We start from the raw sequence: 20,228 nt of genomic DNA on the forward strand, positions 1-20,228 counted from the left end.
ACATAATTTATTTACCTTGCGCGAGAACCGATGCCGGAGTACGGTGCGTAGGAATATTATACGAGGGTGTGGAGCGCGAGGGATAAGAGATATAAAGATAAACACTCCCGGACCCTTTTAGCCGCGACACATATCTAAATGGGCTTCCCTCTCTCCCCCCGCCCCGGTGCGAGCCAGGGGCTACCAGAAATCTTACTACGTAAATTCTATCTACTTTCAGCGTGCGTCCGTGTGTCCGCAACGTTGTTCCGCGTGCCCTCCGGACTCGGTAGACGCAGCTGTACTCGTCGCGAAGAGGGTGATGGACGGGCGGGCCGGGCTGTTTTCTCAATGTCACACGAATTCGCGCCATCTGCCACTGGCGAGTGCGCGCTCGCGACTCGCGACGTGAAACAATGTCGGGTATGAAGATATAACCGATGTTTTTCACCGATATGCTGCTCTCCGAAGTCTGAATTATTGTTATTAATATTAATTCTATGTGATTACGACCGTTATGTCCAACGCAAAATGATAACGTCGCGAATGAACCGAGCCAAATTCTATAGCTCGGTCGTCGAATCGTTATAGTAGAGTCGCTAATGTCATTTGATCAGCCGCAGGTTGAATAAACTTTGATTATCTGGTTTTACAATCGCGCGAACGTTGTCATCGCCGCTTAATGCGCGCGAATCAAAATGCCGATGAAACGCTAATCTCTATATACGAAACTATCTCGTGTTCTAAATTTTATGCGGCACATTTACATTCCGAGTTACAACTGTATAACTTTGTGCAGCGAGACGTTTCACGGGGTATAAAATCTGTCAGTAAGCCAAGAAGAGGAAGAACAAAAGTGTCGTCGTTTTTTCCTAGCAACGCGTTGCGTAACAAGTGCGTCGTCGCGGGTCTTTCAGCAGAATTTTATAGCCACTTTAATTTTTCTCGAACGGGCAAATTAAGTTGAATAGAAATTTCATTTTCCGAGATCGGCATTGAAAAGCAGAAGATGTTGTAAAAGTAAACAAAACATATACTGTAAAATTAGATAAGGAAGAAATAAGAAGATTCGAAAAATTGTCGACAAGCGTTCGAAGAGATATTTTGTATTAATTACGGCAGGCCACTGAAATGTATATTTTAATTCCAAGTTTTTTGTTCGTACAATATTCACCGTTTCTGGGCAATAACAATTTCATTTTCCCATATATTTCCGAGATTGATATTAAAAAGAAGATATAAAATTAAATGAAATATGTTATAAAATCAGATAAAAAAGAAATAGGATATACGAAAAATCGTCGATAACCGTTTGAAGAGATATCTTCTATTAATCGTGTCAGGCCACTGAAATATAATTTAATTCTAAGCAGTTTTCTGTTCGTCCAATATTCACTGTCGCCGCGGGGCGTCGCTTTCTGTAATAAAATATAGCGCAGATCCGCGAGACTCAGGTGCACGGTTATTTCGAGTGTTATCTTTCTCAGGAGCGCTCGGATTTTCTCGGATTATTCCCGTGAAAAATGATCTGAGACTGTATACACGCCACGTTGCCGCGGAAAAGTCGTCCTGCGTCCAGTTGTTATTACCGCTGACGGCGTCCAACTTATATTTTTTTTTCTGCCCCTCGTTACCGTATCCATTCGTCTTGTCCCACGTCGCCGCGCGCGCGCGCGCCCCGGAATTTTCTTTCCATCTCTCGCGGAAAGACGAGATCTCGTTATTCCGCGCTGAGCTCCTAAATAAAAAATGCCCCGCCTTCCGGCCGGCGCCCGCGCCGCGCCTCTTGAATTATGAGCGTGATCCGTAAGCGTCCACCTTGCGGATATGGCCGCCCTCGTGAAAATTCGATACGCCGAATGCAAGCATTGCAAGCACGTCGCCCAAGGTCGTCGTATTTTGAAATTTATCACCGCAACGGGGAAAATGTCACGTGAATGAGACACAGAGGAGGACCTCGGGATTTATCGGCGTATACGCAGAAAGAAAAGAAGTCGTTGAATAAAAAAAATTTATATTCAAATTAACGCGTTCATTGTTTCGTAGGATATATATGCAACAATCCATGATCTTTTTATAAGAATTTGGTTTAATCTATTTGCGATAATCTTTTTCTTGGTTGAACTGTATAAAATAATTTCAAGCAAGTTTTGTTCGTTCAACATAATATAATATCATTTCAAGAGAGATGTTAAAAAATATTATTAAATAAAGAATATTCTTTTCTTCTCGGTGTAATTTCAAACCTTCCACGCGTATAAAAGGTTTCCGTGGCCGAGAGAAAGAGAGACGTTAGCACTTAACAGGCGCAAATGTAAACGTATATATTACTCGTGACTTTTATAAATATAACAGACGTGTCGTTATATTTTCATGTATAATCGCAAGACGAAATCGAGATCTGGAAGTCGCCGAAGCTACGTAGATACACAGCGCGTGCGCATCACGGACGCGGCTGAACTTCACCTCTGGCTCGCCTCTGGATTTCTCCCGGGTCTAAAATTTTTATTCACTCCGCGTTGATGAAGAAATCGCGCACGCCTGACCGGCCGGCCGCCTTTGTCCACTTCAGCAACACGACATTTCCGCGATACAAAGGGCGCGACTTACGGGGGGATCAATAACACGCCGGCCGGCCGGCTGGCTGGCTGGCCGAGTCGCGCGATGTCCGGCTTTCGAGTTAACGGGGCTTTTTATGCCGTTTCGCGCTAATTTTAGCGCCGCCGTCCGAAACAAGCCGGCGCGTGCAGTCGTACACTTCGTACTTTCTTTCGATAAGGCGAATCCGAAACGCGCGGAATCGCGTTACCGTTTCGTCGACAATATTCGGAAATTGAATATATTTTATCAAACGCGAAACTCGTATGTCTTCGCGCGAGTTTGCCGCGCGCGTATTTTGAGTTTCAAAGTTTATTCTGCGAAAGATTCCCGGGAAACGGCGTCGGTATACTTACTTGTTTCGAGATATACGGTTTCGCGAAGCACGAAAACTCGAATGATACCAGCGACAAGAGCTAGAAATTAAATCATAACATAAAATTATTATGTGTAAACGGGGAAGCGCGCTGTTATAGCTTCCAGAGACGTGTCCGTTTTAAACTTCGGGACGATGAAACGCGCGCATCTCTGCATGCGGTACCGGGTGCATTAGCGGAAAATGAATTATTTCGTATTCCGCTCTGTATATCTATTAATTCTATTCCATTCGTGTGTTCCGCTCTGCTTGATGCAATTTCCGATCACGTGATCTTCTCATTTGAATATATGTAATGTAAAAAGGAATAAATGAAAAAAAAAATACAGATTTGTAATATACCTACATATATTCTCTTTATAAAATATCTCTTGAAAAAGTAATGCAAAATGTAAGTCATAACCACATACACTTATTTCTTTGTAATGTTACGATTCTCTTACGTTTGTCATAAGCATAACGGCATGGACGTTGACATTTGCGATGCAAGATTTCGAGAGAACTGATGGAAAAGTTTAATTAAAATCGGAGGGAGATAGGTATACGTGCTCGCAATATTTCTCTTCCACCTCCATTCGTTCTCCGTGAACAAAACATTGTCCGATTGAAAACCGTGTCATTTTACGGATAAAAAAGTAGCCTCGGCGAAACTCGCGGGCGATTCCGCGAGGCCCCTACTCGAGTTCCCCATAAACACCGCGACTATACGCTCAGCCCTGGAACCGATCGGTGCCGCTCACCTGGGCGGGATGAGAGTCACTGGCTACTACCTGGCTAGGAGAGCGGAGAGTGTCCTCGTGAAAGCGAGAAAGAGAGAGAAAGACAGACGCGGCCTCGTCGGCTTGAAGGGGATAGCCGAGGACGGAGGTAGGCGGTGTTTTAAAGAAGGACAACCGATATAGGAGGCATTGTACTCGGCGAACGAACCGCGAGCGTCAGGCGCTTGGGTCCCAGGTGCTGGAGGGCAGTCCGGCAGTCGAGGCGGTCTACTCGCCACGAGCCCAGGGCACAGCGGTGGTAGTAGTAGTAGTAACGTTGCCCGCGCTTCCTCTTCGGCGGCCGGCCGAAGATTCAGGTGCCATCCCCGCGAACGGCGGTGAACGGATCGCGTCCGAGTGCGAGCCGCGTATAACAACGTAAACTCGTCTCTCTATCCGCTTCGGGTACCGCGGAGGTCTCCCCTCGCGAGAAGAAGAGAGAAAGAGAGCTTCGCGTGGGAGGCGACAGGAGAAGGCCAGCGGGAGACGGGCGAGGGAAGAGAGAGAGAGAGAGAGAGGGAGAAAGAGAGAAAGAACTTCCTCCCGGTGGGTACTCTCGCGTGTCATCATCCGCGCAGTGTCGTAAACACCGTGGCAGTGCGCGACTCCGTCGTCAGTGGGTCGAGTCATCGCGGAGCGCGGATCCGCTCCGCTCCGCTCCGTTCCGTTCCGTACCACGGGGGCACCGCGGGCCGCGGGGAGCGGCAGGGCGAGTCCGCGCCAGCAGGACAAGCGCCGCCGAGAGGGAAACCTGTTTGCGTGGACGATGCTCCTCCTCCGATCCTGACTGACGCGGAGAGGATTCGGCCGCCGCGGGTTCAGGTACGCGGATGAGAGCCGCCCGCGTGGATGCTCCTCGCGTTCGGGCACGTTCCGAGACGGACAACAAAAGAGAGGAAAACGTGTCTGCGCAAAGCGTCGCGAAATATCATCGTGCGATAATAATGAAAGGATACGGGGAGGTCCGTCGCCCCCGGTGTTCCGACGGCAGCGGCGGAGGTAAAAAGGAAACGGAGCCGACGACGTCTCTCTCGTCGCGGTTGGTCAAAGTTAAAGATTTCCCAGCGCGCGCACTTTTTTCCCCTCGAGCTGATGGATATCCCGTGTTCCGTGTGCGGTAGGACGATGTGAAACGGACTCGCGCCTGTGTTAGCGCGCGTGCGGCGTGCGTGTGCTGGTTCGCGCAACTCCGCGTATAAGAGTTAGTGAGGCGTGATCTCCGTACCCTATGCGGTTCAGAAATCCTATTTCTAGCACTGCCCCCTCCCCCCCAACCCCCGGGACAAAACGGCTCGTTTTCGATATAAGGGGAAATTTCGATCAGTGAGAGAGGCGAAGTCACGTCGAATCATCGCGCGTGGGTCCTCCCCCCACCCCCTAAAGAGAGACGTACATTTTCGATAAATATACGAGGTATAATGAAGATGAATCACACCACGCGTCGTTAGCAATTTGGCGAGATAAGTTATCGCGACACGGTCGTACAATTTCGGGAAGAGTCGAGACGAGATGAAACGTAACACGTCGCGTTGAAGTCTATTGTAAACATCGCTCTGTATTCTGTAGCGCTGTTAGCAATTCTGTACTATATATGTATATAGAGCGGAGCGGTCGCTGCACTTTCTCTTACGATTCGCAGATAGAGTAGAAATTAAAAGAATTGGCGATTATTTTCAAGTATTATTTTTATTATTGTCTTGTCGAGAAGCGAGAAGTGATTGGAAATTGAATTGTTTTGATGAAAAAAATCTTAAACCTACGCAAATAAATCATAGCAAAACAAATTAATGTATAATATGTATAAACATAAACAGATGCCAAAGTTTCATTTGGCATTTCGATTAATTTATTAATTCATAGGATTAATTTCAAAGCGAACTTTATACATAAAAAATGTACACATTGACTTACCATAAATTGCTTAATATAAAGCACGTTTAAACGTTTCACGGAAAAAACTGTTTTGTCGAAGTATCTAAAAATTTAACTAGATATAGATCTGAAAATAATTTTGTTAGACCGAAATAATTAGGACACTATAATAAGGATGAAATATGTAGGACACTCAAGATGATAATGCTGCAAATAGTTTTGTCATTCGAGCAACTATCTACATAATTATTTTGTACTTAGCTAAAGTTTAGGTACTTCAGCAAAGCTGTTCTTCCCGCGTTTTTGTCGAAAACGCAACTTTCTATAAATATTAAAAAATGTCGATCAATATTATGTATATTAAGTGAAAAAAATATATAGAATTCACTTAATATGTATAAAATAATATATTATTAATATATATAAACAGTTCAATTTTAATATAAAATCAATATATATATAACGAGTGAAAAAGATATTCATGTTTTATCTCCGCTCGTCTAAAGATCTCTGCTTATCTTCAGAAAACTTGGCGAAAATTATCTTCGCCACACGTTCCGAATACACAGTACAGTTACATCAAACAACTGTATTAAATGAGAGTGATGAAGATAGCGCGCTGGAAGCTAAATAAACCTATCAGTTTGTTAGCTTGATATTTTATCTACCGGCAAATCTGTCGGCTACGCCTGTAGCGAATTCGGTTGAACGCACTATATAGATACGCACACACCGATGAGCTCTACAAAAGCCGCGTTGCGCACAAATTTACCCAAGTACTCGACTAGGTAGTATTTAGGTGAACGTGGCCTACGGCCTACAAGCGTTTTGATCGCCGGAGCGCGCAGTCCGGCAGAGAAATTCTGCCAAACGACACTGACTTACACCGGTCGTTGTACTACCACCATTGCGTCAGTCGGGACCACTCGTGTTCCATCACGCGTACGATTTTCAGTCAATTTTTGCGCACCAGTGCGCGCTATTGCCTCGAATCGAGTCCGTCACGCGAGAGGAGTGGAGGCGAGCTCGCATTCGCCCAATTTTTTTCCGACCCAACAACGCGAGATCAATAACCATCATTTCCGAATATCACGATTTTCGTAATACATCAGGACGCTTGAAAAAAAATGTTACACTTATATGGAAGCAACTTTTTTTAGAGAAACGGAACTGATAACGCGAGATATCATAGTAACGAACGTATTTTGTCTTTCAAAGAGTCTCCACTCGTTCCTTATCATTATCAATACGTTGTCAGCATTTTTTCCAAGTCGTCTCCAGAGCCCTAAAGCATAATTTTTTGGATTGTTACAATCACATTTGCAATTTTCTATCGGAGATCTTGCACATTGCAATGATGGTAAACAAGTGAAGACTCTTTGAAAACAAAATACATTTTTCTTCATGATATTGTGATCTTTTTAAGTTAGGAATGGAAGGAGGTCCAGAATTGCCGAGCAAATTAACGCGGACTTAATGAGAGACCTATTTTAATATTAACGATTCGGTGACAAGAATTAGACTATTTCTTTGTCGTTAAAATAAACTTCGCCTATGGAGATACATTCATTATAATAATACGCTCGTCAATAAGAAATTCGTTAGCTTTAAATCTAACACAATATCTCGTATTATCAGTTCTGTTTCTGAAGAAAAGTTACTTCCGTACAAGTGTTAACGCATTTCTTTTCGAAACACCTGTACTCGGGCAGCGAAGTTCCTCAAACTTAATTGAAGTTTCCTCAACTTCGCTGTCCGAGTATTACGAAGAACTGGGATCCTTCGTCCGTAACGTCGTAGGGCCTCCTCTTTGATCGGCCCTTTCGCCGCGCCACGCTCGCCGTCTGTCACGCAGCAGCAGGGCCCGCTGACATTGGAACAGCGGTCCCGGACGAAGAGAAACGCGAAGAGTGAAGTTCTGGCGGGAGTGCGACGAGGACGGGCGACGACAGATGCGGCGACGGCGGCACGATTAAGCCTGCCGTTGCCGCCGCCGCCGCCGCCACCACCACCACCATCGTCGCCGCCGACGTCGCCTCGCCGCTGCAATGCGACATTCGACCATAATACTTACACGACACACGCTTTCTCGGATCGACGGCCGCCACAAGCGTGCGGAGAACGTTCTCGTCTGTCGCGTCGCGTCGCGCCGCGCCGCGGCCCCGACGGTGTCTCCCGTCTGTCTCTTTGTTCCCGGTTCCCGCCCGTCTCCTCGCGTACACGGTCGTTGGTCGCGTTGTCGTCTCTCGCTCGAATCGATACATATACATACGTATACATGTGTATGTAATTCGATGTCGGTCGGCGAAGAAGTCGGCGACCGAGGAGACAGACGGAGCGAATCGCGCCGCCAGTGAGCGAGCCGATGCGATCCCGTGTCGCCGTCTCCGCCGTCGGCTCCCCTCGATCCGTCGGGAATTCGCCGGGCGAGTCCCCGCGCGGCAGTGCGTCCCGAGTGCATTCCGAGAGGGGAAACCCCCCTTCGGAGGCGAAAGAGATTCGTCGGTCTCGGCGAGGAATTCTTCCGTTGTTCGCGGGACGGGATCGGCTTTGGATCGAATCGATCGATTCCGGCGCAGAACGACGTGGTATCGCAGAGTCTTCCAGTGGCGACCGACTTCCGTTCGTCCAGTCGAGAAGGAGAAGCGATCGAGTCGCCGGATATATTTCGTGGAATGCCGATCGCGCGGGGAATCCCGCTCGTGCCCGAGAAACACATGGGAGATCTTCGAGGCGGCATCGCTGTAATAAATACACGGGCGAGAGCAAGGGAGAGAAACCCGGAGAAGGGACCGCGCAGTGAATAACTACTTCAAGGGCTCGGGTTCTATAAAAATCCAGCTGCTACGAGAAGCACGAGGAGAATCCTCCGAGGGGACAGACGAGCAATAAAAATAAAACCAAGAAGAGAAAAAAGCTCGGGAAAGAAGGGCGAAGGGATCGAGAAGGGATTGTTGCGGAGAATGAGAGGTCCTGCGTCCAAGGAGACTTGAGAACCAATCGGGCAAAATTATCTCCAAGATTCTTGAAGACTAATTCTCTCTTTTTTTTTCTTCAACAAACACAAGTGGAGCAATTGAAGGACACTCATCTTGAGGACCCGATGATCGTCTAATCGGATTTGCCCGAAATATCGCTACGAATCATTGAACCTAATGCATCGAACTACGAGATCTCCCTGCGTTTCGAAGATTCGCAAGTCACTCCGCAGTTCACTTCGGAGGGAGACGCTTGCTCGAATGCGTCTTGGAAAATCCGCAGCTGTACCGAGACTCGAGATCGGGAGTAGAGATCTGCACCGGCTATTCACAATTCGTTACATTACATTACATAACAAACCCGCAACAAATGGCCCCCCGCGGAAACAAAGGAGGCGCGGGGAAACGAGCTTCGTCTTCGATTGATCATTCTCCCGCCGACTCTCGCCGGTAAAAACAAAAAGAGAGAGAGAGAGAGAGAGAGAGAGAGAGAGCTTCCCGTTGCAGCGTCCCTCGGGGGAGGGGAAACGATCTGACACCGACGAGATACCGAGAGACAACACGACGACGACGAGACGACAACACACGCTGCGAATGCGAAGGTCGAGCCCACGTGACACACGCGACGTTTAGCCAAATATTGTGGCCGCGCGCGATACGTGACGTGACGTTCGCGAGACGTCAGAGACCAGAGACGTTGGATACGCGTGAGACGTGAGACGCGTGTCGGGGTGCGTTATCGTTGCAAGAGTTTGCGGTTTCTCCGATCTCCCCGAATCGAACTCGCGCGCGGGGGATGACGAGCGCTCGCACTCGCACGTGAACCGAAAGAGTGATAGTGCTCGGGGAATATACACCTAAATGATCCCCAAGTTTCGGTCTTACGGATAAGAAAGGGTACGAGGTACGAGCGGAAACCGACGAAAATGAAGTGAGTAGATGCGAATTACATTGCCGAGAATGATAAAGTCCGCGGACTTCATTTTGTGCATTCTTTAACGAGTTTCCGATTTTATCTCGTGCAAGCTTTTGGAAACGTAAATGCGTGTGAGAAATCAGGAATATGATGAAAGTTCAGTTAAATGTTGAAGCGAAGTTCGCTCGAGATTGTGAGCGCGTGGAGGAAGCGTTAGCTATCTTCGAGCGACCTGTTTGTTTTTAATCGGAAACTGTTGACGTATCGATGATCTTCGACGAGAGACAACTGACTTAACTGATAATTAAAATTAAATTGATAATTAATCGGAGATTAAGTTTTGCGCTATACGGAACATCGATCGCGAAGACCCCCACTTGGATATAAGCAAATTTAATGAAGCCGAGCACTACCCGCCTTGTTTTGTCTTCGCTAAAAGTTTTGCGGTGAATTAGCGACGAACCTCGCGATGCACGAAGTGACGCCAAGTTCGTGCCGGCGAACCTTGCTTTGACGCAGTGTGAGACAAATAATAACGGAGCCAGACATTGTTTCGCGTCGTGACGCAACGCACAGGCTTATCTAACGCGTGTATATACGCTGAGAAACTATTTCTGTAAATTCTGATGAGAGGAGATAATTCCATCAATTTCTACTTTTATTGCTTGAATTAAAAACGTTTTTCCATTTCACAGGATTAACTCTCGAAATAATTTATTTCGTTTAAACTGGAGCACCTCAATTTTGCAAAACAAATAATAATCAATTTTTCAGTAACTTAGAGAATAAACAATATAAAAATATCGTTGCGCCGTTTGCCCGTTTATATACATATTTTTTCTATCGAACTTGGACGCGGCATAAAATAAACGCAAAAATACAATACAAATTTAATAAAAAAAGGGTGCAAATTACAAACTTGCACATTGCTTCCTCATTATTACAGGACGCTTTTATTTAATTTAATGTATAATTATTAATATTTATTTTTTTGGCTTCCTCATAGAGGAAGCTTTGTGAGCAAAGGGTTCTACTAGACAAAATTCATATATAATATTGCATGATATATAATCTTTTACATATATTTTTCAGTTTTTTCCACCCCTATTTCATATATAAAAAAATTGGTTGATTAGATTAAACTTTATCAGGGTTCTATGTATGTACGAAATGTCTGTAACTCCAGAACTAATGAACTAATTAACCAAATCTTAATTAATTATATATGAAATAGGGGTAGAAAAAACTGAAAAATTTAATAGAATTAGATATAGATCGCTATATCTAAAAGCTATATATAAAATTCGAATAAAATCTATACCGGTCAACCGATTTTAATAAAATTTGAGAACATACTTTCTATGATACTCTATCGATAAAAAAAAATGCATCCCGATATCTAAAAAATTGTAGAAGTAGATGCGTGTACAAAAAATTCGTACACACACACATACACATACTTCCGGACATTTTTTATTAATACGATTTCTCGACATTTTGGAACATTCTAAACCCATTTCCATCAAAATCTCGAAAAAAATTTTTTTTACCATAACAAAGCTTCCTCTATGAGGAAGCAAAATATGTCGAATAAAAACGAAATCATCGGAAAAGAGGTGAATTTCTATTCGGCGGGACACAGCTTCCGTGGCGACGCGTGATAGATAACAAACGAATTATAATCCGATTCATCCGAGGGTCTTCCTTTGTCTCGAATCCTTAGGCGTGCATTCACTTGAACGTGACTGAAAAAAAATGCCGGTTAGAAAGTGCAGGGTGACTCATGCGTGTACCTGCATGCATTGCTGCACGTGTTTACGGGGTGTCTCAGAAGACCCATCTATTTTTGATTGCACAGCCTTTTATAACATATATTTGAAACTATTTAATTTCGGTATGACATAAATCTTAAACTATGTCCAGTTCCTGTTTCATCGATTTTTTAAAATCAAACTTCCTATCCTACATGTTGATTGCAAAGCAAGATATGTTATTGGCTATTGATTAACTTATCGATTAATATTCTTCCAACAATATCCGTTAACTCTCGGTATATTAAACTATTTAAGCCAAATTATCAGAACACAAAAAATTTTATATGGAATTAATTTGTTAAATATTTGCTATTTTTTGCTTTTAAAGGTAATTTTTTGCTCCAGCTATTAAAAAGTTACGAAGGGCTGGATAGCTTAAGATTAAGCTTAAGATTAAGCTATCCAGCCATTGTAAAAAAAAACATACATAAGTCAAAGCAAAAAGTTAATAATACCAAAATTATTTGGTATTTTTTTGCTATTTTTTGCTTGCAAAATAATTTTTTTGCTCGCACTATTAAAAATTTGCAAAGAGCTGGATAGCATAATCTTAACTTTTTAACAGCTGGAGCAAAAAATTATTTTTAAAAGCAAAAAATAACAAATAATTATAGCAAATTAATTCCATATAAATTTTTTTGTGTTCTGATAATTTGGCTTATGTCTATTTCTACCAATATAGATTAACTTTAATCTCGGTTCTATTTATTTTTTATCTTTTTCTAGTTTTTTTTGAAAATTAGGAAGAAATAAAAAGTAAGTTAAGAGATTAAAGTTAATTTATGTTAGTAGAAATGGACATTAGATAGCTTAATATACCTGTTAACTCTGGATATGACACTCTAATTTTCTTCTATTTTCTTAATCCTTTCTCAATCCTTTTCCACATTTCTTTGGATTAGCTCGACTGAGAAGTTAGAAGAATTGGTAAAATTTCACAACTGTCAATTGGAATGCTATTGAAAGACGGGGAAGTCCCTGTTTATCTGCCGCTGCCAAAAATCTCGGTATTAAAAACACCCTCGGAGAATAGAGTAGCGAATTCGTGAAACGTGTCAAAAAGCGTTTTGAGTCTGCAGCTCATCACGAGTGTCTTTTTTTCCCATGATTTGCATGCAGCGCGTGTTTACACGTTCGTTGTGTTTCCGCAGAATGGCTCCCGCAGGGACACCTTCGTCAATCGGAGGTCTGCCACCGCCCGTAGGGCCCACCTTGACCGGCACGTCGTTTGCCAATTACAAAAGGACCTGGTGGAGGAGAGTGGCCCCCTGCCTCGCCTTTCTTGCCGCTTTTTCCACCGCTATGGTTCTGCTCCTTATTTGGAGCGAAGCCGCGGCTTTGAGGTAAACTGCCGATTAATTTTCGTGAGATTAAATCAAATGGTTTTTAGATAAGGGAAAAATGTAAACTTTTTAATTATTTTGATATTAAAAATCTTTTTTTACTTTTTTAATTTTCAATCAAACTTGTTCCCATTTTTAATGTCACGACAAGATTACGATTCTTCAGTGATTATATCAGACGACGACGGATATTTTAAGCTTTTGTGAAATGTTTGATACCACGCGCAATCTCATTACCGAAGAGTTTTTCGCTTTCAATTATTCCAAATCCCACGTGCATCTCGTACGTGAAATCCCATCGTTCTGCGCCGCAAAGAGAGCCAGGCGACTCGCGATTTATACTGTACAAGCGATCGGATTTCGGCGAGCTCGTGTGAAAATTTATACTCCTTGCATGCGCTTCTTTTTTTTTTACTTCCCTTGCGAGACGATTACACGACCGAGTTCCAGATTGTGCGAGATTGAACACCACTGCTGTAGCTTAAAGCAGACGTTTCGTTACAGGAGACAGGCGTTCGACGCGAACATGACCAGAGACTACGTGCTCGACAGCGTCTCGATGGACAATCCGCAATTGGTCGCGTACATACGGCAGGTGCATCTGAAAACGACGACTCATCAGGACCCGTTGAACGCCAACCAGACGTCGGAGGAGAAGTACGTGGCCACGTTGTCGCAGGGCAAGCGCGAGGGTGTCTACGCGGAATACATCAGTAGGGTGAGAAATCTTTCCTGATTAATGTCCCACGGTGTCACCGTCACCGCACCCCGAGAACGTCATCCTTCCAATGTGACGACGTAATATCTCTTTGTTGGTTGAAACTCGCGGTTTACGAACGGTGAAAGATGGTTCGTATATCACGCGGGATGGTCCATAATCCTTAATCACCGACAGAATCCTCGATCAATTATCGGATGATCTTTCATTAATTAAAAAGAGGGAGCATCGACAATTTTCGAAGTATAAGCGGCCGAAAAAGAGAAGCGGATGAGGTTTCCGCGAAGCAAGTTCCCGTAATTGAATAACCGCGTTTTGCAGTTCACTTCGGTTCAAGTGTCTTTTAGAAGTTCAATTTTCCGCTTTAATTACCGAAATATTTATAATTGAGAATTAAAAAGTTACAGCAAGTAGTCCTCCATGAAATTTTCTTCAGGAAAAGTATGAACTCTCTTAGTGTTTAAATTTAAATTGGCAATTTTGGAATATTTTACGAAGGCATTGCGGAAGCTTGAGAGAGATTAAAATTTTCTCGATAATATTGTACATACATTGATGTTACGTTTTTATGAATTTTTGAGAGCGCAACGAGCGATGCATAGTCAGCATAATATGAAAGTTCACGAGCGTGAAAGGCTCTCAAAAGGCTCGGAGCTGAATCCCTTTGAGTGAAAATTCACGCCGTCTTGCACGCGCCCTCCCTCTTTGCATCTTATCAAGTCTTGGAATTAAAATTAGCGCCAAGTATATACCGGTGCCTCAACAGTCTTGAGAAAGTCTGCTTTAGATACCGCGCGGCTGCGCTAACAATTCTTTATCGCTCGCGCGATAGTGCACCGTAACATTAGCGAAACACGCGAAAGTAGCGGATCTTCGTCGGGCACGCAATCGGTTAAAAATAAGCGAACGAGATAGATGAGCCTCGTGGGTATCTTTCTCCGGTTCTCTTTTCAATTCATCTTATTAATCAGAAGCGAGAATTAGGCCGGCCAATTTACCGTCCTATCGCGATTTCGCCCGTAAAAATCCGTCACCAATCGCCCGCCGGGTGTCATCGCTCTTTCAGATAGGCGCGATTTCCAGCACCGCTTGGCTGGAGTCCAATCTGAGCTGGCGAGGTGTTCTGATACTCACCGAGCCCAAGAGCTTCTTCGAGGCGCAGCGAAGCACGAGACAACCGCGATCGAGGGTCCTCCACGCCTGTCTCAGCACGGACACGGATACCAAAGAGGTGAGAAACGGGGGAGATTGTCGCGGGGGGGGGAGAGCAGTGATGATTCGAACGCGACAAGAGTACGCGTTTCATGGCGCGCGAACGCGTTTATATTGCAGATAAAATACCACCAGGAATCGGAGGTCCAGGTCACCAAGCTGGACGACGGTCCTAACAGCCTCGTGTCGTCGGACGACGGTTTTCCTACCACTAGACTCAAGTGCTTTCCTCTCTACAGCGTACTGTTGGCGTACAACGCCACGACTTTGGATTACCTAAGTCTGGACAGTCCCGACGCTCCCGACGGCCAGGTAAATAATATAAATTCAATGATTTAGCGATCCTTGAAATATATAAATTTTTATATTTGCTTGTTTGTTTAGAAAAGTATGTAAAAGTATACGTATTAATTTTATATTTACCCATATTTTCATTATGTTTTTTTTATTTAAAAAGAACAAATATGGTTTTACGATGTCTCGAGATTTAAATTCATTAGAAGCGTTATCAGAAATATTATACCGCGTGACAATTCCTCGAGAAGCATAACTTTAGAATGTGATCGATGAGTTATAAAAATAAAGTCGATAACAAGCGTTTCAAGGGCTTGTCGTAAGGGCGCGATTGAAAATTATATATCGCAGGTACTCGACACCATCCCATGGGACGTCATAAGAATATCGATACTGTCGATACGGTGGAGTCCCCATCACAGCGAGGCGGAAACAAAGAGCTTCATCGACAAGATGACCAGCCGGAGGTACAAGCTCGTACACACGACCGACACCGGAAAGTCGATTTTCCTGTACGATACTCTCCTTAAGATTTGATCATTGACTCAGGTTACACAGACTGGTCTGCGCCCGTATCGCAGGATACATAAAATAATTTAAGCGACTCGAGATGAGCCCAGCCCACCGCGCCTTTGATCTGTTCTTAATATTTTATTTTGCCGTTTAGAAATATTTCTTTCAATCGGAAGCGCGATCTTCTCGTCAGACTCGTCGCGGTATCAGGGACACCGGAAGTAATCGATCGCGAAATTCGTTTTCTCCGCCGAGTTCCTGAGTTTGTTATTAGCCAAGGGACACGGGGCTTGGACACCCCCCCCCCCCAAGGGTAAAGCTCGTCGCTCCCGATTTGTTGAACAATGTTTACCCACGATAACAAGTTTACTGATATAACAATCGCCGATCGAATCTCAAGGGACTGGCGAGTTCAAGAATTCCGTCGGAATTGCTACGACCCTATTTTGAGCGTTTGAAGTTGGGAGCTACAAAACTGTAAGTAAGCCGAAGATTCAGGATTTCGGAATTTCGATTTCCAGAATCCTCAAAAATCCCAAGTTCCGAATCAAAGTTAAAAATATGGGATTAAATTTCGAAGAAATATCCATAAGTTTCGAGTCGAGCGATTTCAACTTACGATTTTAATATCAAAAGTGTCCTGGTTTCTCGCACAAGATCTAAAAACACACCCTCGAGTTTCTGTGGTTGCCTTAGAGATATTCTTACATCTAGAGGACCAAAATTGTAATTATGAATCCGCCGACTTGAATTCCACTGGACTCGAGAAATCGAATTTAAGATTCACATTACTCCCCGGCAGTCTCGGGATCGTATGCGAACAATTAACATAGATGCAAAAATTGCTCTCATCGACGCGGGCAAAATATAGTGATGTTCTAAACGCACGTATATTTTGCACGTCGTATGTGGCGGAAACACGTGCGAGTCCTTAAATCTACTTCGGATATACGTGACTCTCGTATCTGTGTCTTATCGCGAGACACGTGCCACGATTTCTCTCACCTTCTTGTGTTTTCAGTTGTGGCTTTTGCGTATCGACGATTACCGACGAACCAGACGGAGCGTTCTTTTAATTTTTCTAATCGTGCGAACGAAGCTGTAATAAAGATCCTCGCGGAAACGCAGGATCGTCCGTCGGACCTCCTGCGACGTCTCGTTACCCTTGCCACGACTTCGACTTCAAAATCATGCGACACGTAATACTCTATTTATTTCGTATACGCGAATAATTAACGAATAATTCACAGTGATTATCGCGAATAGTTATTTAAGTATTTACACAATAAAAACAAAAGAAATATTCAGATTAGAAAGTAGTCGAGATACAAACACGATACACCGTCACAATTTGTGTTCAGTTCTCGTTTGACTTCCACACCGCAAACTGATTTTCACCCCGAAATCTGTTCGCACAGCAAGAATCATTGAATACAGACACTGCCTAATCGTTGTTCTTTTGTCTGGCGCGTTTATAATCTCATTTCTCCATTTTTATACCAATGGAAAAATAAGGCGATGTTAATTTAATTTAGAAAATGTCAAACAGATTGTAAAACTGGCGACACTCTCGCGCGATGAATATTTAAAGTTCATTTCCGCCTCCTGCCGCTTACGTTTGCTCAGGTGAAAAGTAACGTAAAATTACGTTAGAAGAAGGGGGGGAAATAAGGGCTGGAACCGTAGCAAAAAGCGAGAGAAAATAATTCCTCCGTACCTGAGCTAAAAATAAACGTCTCGTTTAATCTTGTCTCCGTAATGACTTCTCCCCTCGCGAGGATACGCGGGACATCCGCGTGGAAAGAAAACGCGATGCAGGAATCGCGTCGGATATTTAAAGCTCCTGAATTTCGCGGATCTGGAGATTATAGACGGAGAGATTTTCGCCGAGAGCGGAGAGGGCTCCGAGACTCAGAGGATTGACACGAGGATCCGATAATTCGGAGATTCTAAGGACCGATCGCTTTAATGGTCCGAGAAAATCCACTCGCGAAAAGTCCGACCCCGATAAATCCCGCGCTCGGAGAGCGAGCTGAGATTTCCAAGCGTCCGCGTCGTCACCAAAAAGAAAAAAAGAAGCGAGAAGAGACCTCATATCTCGTACGATTTTACGGTAGCGCGTTTTTTTTTTATAATTTAGGGTATAAGCTACTAACGGTAATTGAGCGTTTTTACGCAGGACGCGCCGATTTTAATTTGTATAAAGGGACATTGAACGCGTGTCCGGACATCGCCGCCCGCACACGCGTCGATGCGCGTTGTCACGTGTGATAAGCGAGCGAGCTCTAGAATCCGAGGTATTCTCCAAGATTCCACATTCACGCCGCGCGTTCGTAATTAGAAGGAGCGACCGTCCGAATCTCTCATGCATATTTACAATTAATTGAACGCTACTTTTCTCGCGTGTCACCCACGTCGATCGAGTGAATCAAATTGCGACGGACGGGGGAGCGATGATCCGCGATCAGTTTGGTCCACGCGGTCGATCGGATTTCGAAACGGCACACCCGCTATTCAGTGCTATACGCGTGCGACGTAGAATGGGGACGTAAATACCTGAAAGCACACAGGCCTTATTAGCGCGTAAGGTGATATATTTTAAAACGTTCTACGTACGGTAGTGATAAGTAAACAACCGAACCCCCCCCCGCGCAAGAGTGGTTCTCTCGTTTAAATTAAGTTATATCTTCGCTCGCGGTGTGCGGTGATCTGTACGTCAATTAGATTCTCCTTTACGTCTTACGTTAATTGTAAATTATAAACCGTTGCCATTCATCTCTAGAACCCTAGGGATGAGAAATTTCAAATTAGATTATTTTTTTCTACCGATGATCTATCTTTGAGTGAAAGTATTCTTCGGGAAGAAAATTATTTTGCTTTCCGAACGTTAAATTTTTCAGCCCTTCAAATTCGTCCGCTTCTCGCCTCGCCTTTTCGTTCACGAAGAACCGCGTAATCTGCGAATCCGATTTCTGAAGATATAACATAAGCTCGGGAGTTATCGTGCGAAACGCGTGTGCACACGAAAAGGTAAGAATATATCGTGTTCTACTTAAATGACGGTATCCTTTGCGTATTTTTTCAGTTACGCGATAATTCCGAGCAGCGCGAGAATCACTTGCATTCGTGACGCATGTTTAACGCTGAAAAGTGATAATCCGTAATTATGATAATCTTATTCCAATAGTTCACAATTCTTCATTCCTAGTGGATTGAAATTGCAAATAATCAACAATGACAGAAGGTGAGGTGCCCTTAGCGTTAAACACACGCCACGAAAGCGGATTTCTGACTTAAAATCCCACTGACGCGTTTATTGCGATTATATGGCTCATTAGGAACGTTCAGCACGACAGATACTTAACAATGCGATATTCTTTGCATCGATCATAGCTTCGTTGCGGCGATCATCATATTATTTCCATTGTTAATCGCACAAAAGCACAAGCGCGCAGTATTTGAATTTTCACAAAGTGCAGTATCCGCGAAACGGACAATCAGCCCTTCTTTGATCATCAAGGAATTCGGTTTCGAAATTTTGTGACAAAAGATCTGGGAAGTCACTCGAGAATCCAAGATTTCAATCGCAAGATTCGTAAATTTTGTTTAGAATGAACGGTGAAAGTTTCTATATACACCTGGAAATTGTAGCTTTGAACGTAGAATCTCACTCTCTTTGCTATTTATTTTTTGTACAGATGGAACTTTATTATTTATAAAAGTCATATATTATAGCGTAATATATAATACTTAGTTTTAATATCACGATTAATTAATTTAGCAAGGTAAGTATTAAAATAATAGACGTTCCTCCTATTAGTAAGTATATATAACAATACAATGATTCAAGGCACAATTTGATTCCGGGAGCGAGAAGAATTTCACTGTGTCTGCACAAGTACGCGAACATTTATTTGGGAGCGCAGTCTGTGAACGTGCAGGAATATACAATCTCGTTTCATATTTGGCGTATATAAATTTTGGGTTTTACACATAATTATTATTCAATTATCACGCACTCGCGGGTATGCACTTACGCGAATTCAGCTGCGCGGCTATGCGATTTCATTTTGTAAGTCCATCATTATTCGTAAGGATAATCCGCTTTCCTTGCCGCGCTTTACCGAAAAACCATTCCATGACTATATTAATTCACCATATTTCTCCGTTTCTCTCTCGCCAGTGCCTGTACGCAGTATCGACTTCGTTGTAGTATCCATGCGTATTTTTTCCGAGAGATTTTTTCCCTACTTTTGTTTATACTTTTTTTTTTTACAGCGTATTGTAACTCGTAGGTTTGACGTGACGAATATAAGGCTGCTCGCGTTTCTGTCCTGCGAGGAGCAGCCAATTTCCTTCCGAAAGAGCAATAAATTTGGATATTATATTTTGAAGTGAGACATTACTTATTAGCCTTTCCTTCTGTAAACTTCCTTATAACCTGCCCGTTTACTATCGTTTACCTTACTTTTTTTCGTACTCTTTGAATATCGGGATCTTTGGTTCATTAGAGCTGCGCATATTTCTCTGCGCCGCACGATTGCCACAAAAGTAAATCTACTCTAGAAATGATTATATGTGATATTAAAAAGATACTTAATCGTTAAATAAATCCCGAAGTATATATGTATTTTCTACTTAAAAAGTCGAGATAACGCGCGCGTATACAGCTTTTCCCATATCTATATTATGACTCGATCGTCGATTTTTCACTATTTCCGAAGGTAGTAGATAAAACGCGATCGCGGCGCGCTTTCCAATATCGATCTACTATCAAATACGAAACTGATTTGTTGGCGTGATTCTATTGGAATTTCTCTTGAATGTGTCTTATCTAACTTATTACCGATATTCCGT

The 20,228-nt window shown here is 43.5% G+C and overlaps 1 protein-coding gene across 2 annotated transcripts; it reads left to right on the forward strand.

Annotated features, from left to right (window-relative positions):
• Positions 1-3,839: 3,839 nt before the first annotated feature.
• On the forward strand, positions 3,840-19,765 carry LOC143897133 (protein Star). 2 transcript variants are annotated; one of them, XM_077405500.1, is made up of 6 exons: positions 3,840-4,533; positions 12,443-12,634; positions 13,139-13,352; positions 14,419-14,583; positions 14,685-14,876; positions 15,210-19,765. In XM_077405500.1, exons 2-6 carry the CDS (start codon positions 12,444-12,446, stop codon positions 15,393-15,395), a joined length of 948 nt encoding a protein of 315 aa, XP_077261626.1. In that variant the 5' UTR covers positions 3,840-4,533; position 12,443; the 3' UTR covers positions 15,396-19,765. The 2 variants fall into 2 exon arrangements, with proteins under 2 accessions (XP_077261626.1, XP_077261625.1); XM_077405499.1 differs by lacking the exon at positions 3,840-4,533 and adding an exon at positions 7,553-9,492.
• The last annotated feature ends 463 nt before the right edge of the window (positions 19,766-20,228 follow it).

The sequence above is a fragment of the Temnothorax americanus genome, unplaced genomic scaffold (assembly GCF_048541705.1).
Source record: "Temnothorax americanus isolate GAGA-0224 unplaced genomic scaffold, ASM4854170v1 Scaffold2, whole genome shotgun sequence".
In the NCBI taxonomy this organism is placed as follows: Eukaryota; Metazoa; Arthropoda; class Insecta; order Hymenoptera; family Formicidae; genus Temnothorax; species Temnothorax americanus.